At 46.8% G+C, this 6,718-nt stretch overlaps 2 protein-coding genes across 2 annotated transcripts; both read left to right on the forward strand.

The window, feature by feature from the left end:
* Positions 1-511: 511 nt before the first annotated feature.
* Positions 512-751, forward strand: PPTG_15774 (hypothetical protein; the record flags this gene model as incomplete). Its single annotated transcript, XM_008913518.1, has 1 exon — positions 512-751. One exon carries the CDS (start codon positions 512-514, stop codon positions 749-751), a length of 240 nt encoding a protein of 79 aa, XP_008911766.1.
* A 3,318-nt stretch (positions 752-4,069) lies between these two features.
* Positions 4,070-4,762, forward strand: PPTG_15775 (hypothetical protein; the record flags this gene model as incomplete). The annotated part of the gene is made up of 1 exon (XM_008913519.1): positions 4,070-4,762. One exon carries the CDS (start codon positions 4,070-4,072, stop codon positions 4,760-4,762), a length of 693 nt encoding a protein of 230 aa, XP_008911767.1.
* Positions 4,763-6,718: the final 1,956 nt, after the last annotated feature.

Here is a 6,718-nt window from a genome sequence, read left to right on the forward strand (position 1 = left end):
TTTGCTTCTGACAATACAAGTAGGCATTTGCAGGGAGTTCCAGCCCCCAATCTTTGTTGTACACGTCACAAAGTTAACTTTAGTAACCGCGTGAACGATGAAGACACGCAGCGGGCGAGCGACTCGAGTCACGCCTGCAAACAAACACTCAACGACGACGGCGGATGCAAGTGCAAGACGATCAGAGACAGGACGAGCGGGAACAATGACTACACGTAACTCGCCTCCAACGGTTCCTGTAACTTCTTCTTCCATCATGCCACCGTACACCATGGACGTTTCCCATCCAGCTGTAGTGAAGTAGAAACGGGAACGCCAAGAATATGAAGACGCAATTGAAGCTCGCTGTGCCGCGACTGGTGAGGACAAGTCAAAGGCGCTTCGGAGTATCAAGAACTCATTCAACCGGAATCTTCTCAAGACTTTGTGCAAGTTGGAGTGGGGTACGACCATCGAGTAGGTCTCGGAAGAGCGGATTCGGTCCGAATTGGACAATATTATCGGTAACGTGATGAATGACGATATCATTGATATTGATGCCCTTTTTGACCAAGAGTTGAAGATGAACTTGCGTGAGGCTGACGTGAAGGCCCGCGTGATAAACTATTTCATGTTGTGCGATGACATCATCCTACAGCATGAACTGAATAGTACATTTTCGACTTCCAACGGAATCAAGAAAAAATGTAAGTTCCTGAAGCAGTACCTGGAACCTGCAGCTCTGCGTGATGCGATTGACACTCATCATTGACTCGTGGACAGTTCCAGCAAGATTGATGAGCAGACTTTGTACCAGCTCGTCAAAGATAAGGCACTACAACAGGAGAAAGTCTTCCGCTTTCTCTCGAAGAGAAAACAACACGGATCAGGAAAAAACAGTCGGGGATTGAGCAAAGACCATCACTCTGGTGGCAAGCAGGGCAAAGCTGCTAGGGTGGTTCGCAGCGATGCTAAGGAACAACAGAACACTGTAGTGAACGCAAAATCGGAGCAAATCTCGACTGGGAACGCAAAGAGCAAGCCGACAACAGGCTGCTTTCATTGTGGGATGGACCACTGGCTCAGCCAGTGTCCTGACTTGGATGAAGCTGCCAAGGAGGCCTTGCTTGCGGAACGTAAGGCAAAAAGGGGGTCAAGCGGGAACACTGGAAAACGTTTTCGCTCAAAGCGACTCGAGCAAGTATCCACAACCACGAATGATGGTCAGATGACTTTTGTTTTGAATGGCAAAGTGGAGTTGCCATATTGTGCTGATAGTGGAAGTGATTGGAACGTCATTTGGCGGAAACATGTTCAATTGCTACAAGCTCAGGATCCAACGGTGGAACTTGTGAAACTCGACGAAGCAATGGAATCTCGTGCTGTTGGAGGTACATTACTAACTTCAACGCATGCAGTCGACATCCGGCTGACACTCAATACTGCAGCTGGACATGTGTGCTGTCAGGAACCGAAACGTTGCCTAATAGTCGAGTCGAACGAGGACGAGATGCTTGTGGGGAAAACACTGCTGTCTGATCTCGGTATAGATATTGAGCAGTACCTTGCGTCGCGCGGAGCGGACGATGATGACTCTTTCGACGAACCTGATGGCATACCGCCATGCAAATCATCGGTCAGTGATGTAGTGACGAATGTTGTCGATGCTCTCGTACAAGATGCAATTGACCGCGGGACCGTTGATGACTATATCACCAGTCGACTCTACGATATTGTACGGAAATATGGAGGTTAGAGACTTGAGTTGGGCGATGATCCACCTGCAAGGGTACCGCCACTCAAGATCAGGATTAAGGCCAATGCCACCCCGTACCGGTGCAAAGTCCGGCAATACAGCCCAAGCCAGTCAGCTTTCCTGGAGAAATTCAACAAACGGCTGGTGGAACTAGGCTGGGTGTATGAGAATCGCGAAAGTTGCTGGTGTTGCCCAGCGTTACCCGTCCGGAAGCCGAATACTGATGAGTTCCGGCAAACTACTGATTACCGACCACTAAACGCAGTAACTGAGGCGATCGCTGGTGTGATGCCCGGTCTGGAGGTTGCACTTGAACACTGCAAGGGCAATATGTTCTACGCAATATTCGACTTCTTGAAAGGCTTTGGTAGCTAGCTGCCTCTGTCCAAATGCAGCCAAGAGTTCCTTTCATACATGACGGACAAAGGAATCTTCACGCCTACCCGTGTGTTTCAAGGCAGCATTGATGCTGCTTTGCACTTTCAATCTACTGTGGAAATGGTCCTTGGAGACCTCGTGAACAAGTGTGTGATTGTATGGATCGATGATTTACTGGTTTTTGCGGACACGCAGGAGGAATTGGTGAATGCTATTGAAGCTGTACTCACGAAGCTCGATGAGCACGGTCTGAAACTGGACCCAAAGAAAAGTGCACTATTCCTTAAGGAAGTTAGTTGGTGTGGTAGAATTAACAACCAACACGGAATCGGCTACGACCCTGAACGCGTTCAGGCTCTTCGTGAAATGCCATTGCCGACTACAGCAGAAGAACTTCAGCAGTTTTTATGCGCTAGTAACTGGATGAGAGCTGGTCTTGTTGACTACGCTAGAGTATCTAGACCACTTCAAGAGCGTCTCGACGAGGCATTATCAGGGACTAAGACAACAAAGTGAGCAGCAGCTGGAGTGCAGATTGACCTGAATCCAGACGAACAAGCAGCGTTTGAAGCTGTCAAAGATTTGCTTGATAATTCCGCAATGATCACGTACCCGGATCCACCCAAACAGCTCGCCCTGCTCTCCGACGCATCAGATCGAAGCTGGGGTCTAGTAGTCTCGCAAGTGACCGACTGGAAGCCCGATGTACCTATCCACGAACAAAATCACGAGCTCTTGGTGTGTATGGGTGGAAGTTTCACGGGATCAGCGCTCAACTGGTCTGTGATCGAGAAGGAGTCCTATCCTATTGTACACGCCTGTGAGAAACTGGAGTATCTGCTATTGCGACCACAGGGCTTTAGGCTCTACTGCGACCACCGCAACATCATCTACCTATTCTGCCCGAATAAAGAGTTAAAGCGACACGTACGCGGGAAATTGCTACGTTGGTCGACGAAACTCCTGGAGTATAGGTACTCTATTGAGCACATCGAAGGTGTCCACAACGTGTGGGCGGATTTAATTTCACGGTGGGGTGGCAAGCCACTGCCTGCAGCACGGATTCACTCTATCAAACGGGTTACGCGTTCAAAACGCCGCCGCGAGCGACAGCAACGCACGGTGCAGTCGCCACGCCCACTCGATGCAGATGGCTTCGTTTGGCCGACGATAGACGAAATTGGCAGCATGCAAGCTCTGCACGAAATATGCAAAGCTCGATGACAACGACCTTTGGCGACTACAAGATAAGATTTGGATTCCTCGCGAAGCCAGCGATCCGACTCAACGGCTATTGGTTATTGCTCATTGTGGACGGAATGGACATCGTGAAGTACATGTGATGGAGAATCATGTCGGCCGTTTGTTCAAGATTGCTGGTCTCAATGAAATGGCGAGGGATTTCTGCGCGAACTGCCTTCTTTGCTTGCACGTGAAAGGAGGAACGGTTATTCCACGACCTTTTAGCGAAACCCACCACACATTTGAAAGAAACGCGACCCTGCACTGGGATATTCTAACGCTGGGATTCCTTTGGCGCTTCCCGCTACGTGTTGGTTCTGAAAGATGAAGCCACACACTTTGTCGACCTCGTGGCCTGTGACGACCCTACGTCTACCGTTGCAGCTACCGCGATCCTCGACTGGTACAGTCGTTTTGGTGCACCTGAGCTCTGGGTGAGCGACTCGGGATCACATTTTAAGGCAAACGTGATCGCCGAACTCAGCAGGCGACTGAAAGGACGTCAAGAATTTATTTTGGCATACTCTCCGTGGAAAAATGGATCAGTTGAACGTGTAAATCGGGACATTTTGCAAGTTTTGAAAGCTTTGGCATTAAAATTTCGCGTGAGTCTACACGACTGGCCGTGTTGCCGCTGGTGATGTCCAGTATCAACCACTCGCCAGTCGCTTCACTAGCCAACCGTGCACCTATCGAACTGTTCACTGGTTTACCATGCCCAAACATCTTGAACACGGTGTTTTTTTTCCTGGGGGGAAGGGACGTGTCGCTACACTAAGCAGCCCAAGGCCAAATACAGAGAAACAACTTACTGCTCTACGTGAAGTCATCGTGGTTATGCACAAGGCTGTGGAAACTGAGCGTAAGAAACAGGATAAGAGGTACAGAGCAAGGTATCACTTCAAGCAAGACGTGAACTTCTCAGTCGGTGATTACGTGTTGCGATCACGTGTCGATAAGAAACTACACGCGAACAAGTTGGGCATCATGTGGGTTGGTCCATATCGTATTGTGGCAAGCACCGACTACTATTTTACGGTAGAGCATTTAGTCAACGGCAGCAGCATGGATGTGCACCCATCACGCCTCAAGTTCTACGTGGACGACGCGCTCGATATTTCCGAGGAACTACTTGACCACATCGCTTCACAAGGGACTCTGCTGGCGGTTGAAGCAATCGTGGAGCATAGGTTCAACGGGGACATGGACGCCTATGAGGTGAAAGTGAAGTGGTTGGGTTTTGAACCCATCGAGGACTCCTGGGAACCCCTGACGACAATTAGCGAAGATGTATCTCAACTGCTGCTAGCATACGCAAAAAACGCCAACGACGATGGATTACTACTCGCAACAACCACGGCTATTGATTCCAAGCAACATAAACGTTCAAAACGCAGCGACGGCTAAGTTACAGCAACATCCAGCACAAGGTGATGATCTCTTTCAGGAGGACTGTACTCTCTACGTCCACTAGCCTTGGCTCATGCAATACGACTGGGGTATATACGAGAGAAGACACCAACGCATGTACATATCAAGTATTAGAGCGATTGGATCCTTAATGGCAATACACGACGCTGTTCAAGTTTTACTGGTCGCTCATTGGTTGGATTTTCATTTCGTGGTATTTGATTGGCTGAATTCAAGATTCGACAAGTCATTGCAAATCCTGGAAAGTACAAAAGGTAACACTGCAACGTGTTGAAGTTTGAGACCTGTCTCTACCCAACTGGGACTCAGCAGACGGGACTAGAAAGCAGTGTGGCGATGGCAAGGCTTGCATCGCTACGTCAGCTCCTCCAACCCGCAATATGGTTGCGGCACGCCAAACAGCAAGCACGTGTTCGTGCAACATCAACTTGAGGTTCAACAGGTATTCTCCCTACACTGCCATAAAGCCAGGAGAGAGTGTCAGCAAAGTAAGCAGTCTAAGTTACTTTGCAATTTGCTTCTGACAATACAAGTAGGCATTTGCAGGGAGTTCCAGCCCCCAATCTTTGTTGTACACGTCACATTTCAGCACCAAAGTAGCGAGAAGTTACCGTTGATAGAGTTATTAAGGCATGAGGTTCGATAAATATCTTGAGAGCATAGGAGAAGGCTGGCCTTTAATAAATTATTCAATTGATTTGATTCACACAATAAATCTCTGTTTCGTTTTGCTCATGAAAAGTTAATTTGAACGTGTCACATCTTCGTGTCTGCTTACCTCACTTAACCCTTTCGCGAGCCACTTTAGTAAACTATAGTATACAAATCTAGGATAGTCGGTATCAAAAGGAGGCATTTTGCCTCCTTTAAGGTGAGTGATGGACCACCTTCAAATCTTTCAAGTGTGATTTGCTTGGTTCTTCTATGCCCATAACGATCTCTTGTAAACGTACTTAATTATAAAAGGAGACATTTTGCCTCCTTTAACATGGATACATCGTCGTACTTAGTTGAAAACCAGGAAAAGGGGGCATTCTGCTTCCTTTTATCGCGAAAGGGTTGAATTAAGTAATTAATTCAGTGTGCTAGTTAGTGTTAGCAGTCAATATTCACGCCAAATATCGTTTTTATGGGTTATTACACTAGTCGTTATTAACGATGATTTATGGATTTTAACAGTGACAATTGAAATGGATTTCGTGTGAACCACGTACACGAGGTACTTCAAGATCGCACCTGGTGATATGAAACGTGAATATTAACGAGTGAATTGGAATGCAAATGATTATAAATGTGAATATCAACGTTATTGGACGATTCTCACAGCCATTCGAGGCCTTTAGAATCGTAAACTGGTGGCTTTTTTTCTATGATTCCAAACTCTTTAGATTGGAGTTTGGAAGGGGGTCAGGACCCCCTTCCAGATTTATTCTTTGAACTTGGGAAAGGACAAACCTAGGATCCCAGACTTGCTGCAGGAATCGCTACATTCATTGTGAATTGCCAACCCTAGTGCTATCCTTTTGGTCAGTCTCAAATCAAAAACCTTGCATAGACCATCTTTCAAAATTGCTCTGATTGCGCTAAAATGAGATTGGCTAATTCAGCGCTATCAATGATAAAAATTATGTGAATAACTCGCATTATTGGCCAAGCTGGATTGATCCAAAATTCAATTTTCGCTAATTCTCTGGATTTTATATCCAGAGTCCTATACGGGATCCGAGCAATGTACCAATGCGCCCATAATTAAATCCCCTTTGAATCGGATCAGGTACTAGTTAAATTTGCATTTTAAAAAACTCTTTGTTTATATATTCTGTAAATATTTATAAAATCTATGCGTGTTGACCCATCCAGGTCTAGGGTTCGTTCAAGCAACACTTACTACAGATAGTACTGTAGATATTAAAATATAATCTGCTATCGGGC

Source organism: Phytophthora parasitica, assembly GCF_000247585.1.
Source record: "Phytophthora parasitica INRA-310 unplaced genomic scaffold supercont2.54, whole genome shotgun sequence".
NCBI lineage: Eukaryota > Oomycota > Peronosporomycetes > Peronosporales > Peronosporaceae > Phytophthora > Phytophthora nicotianae.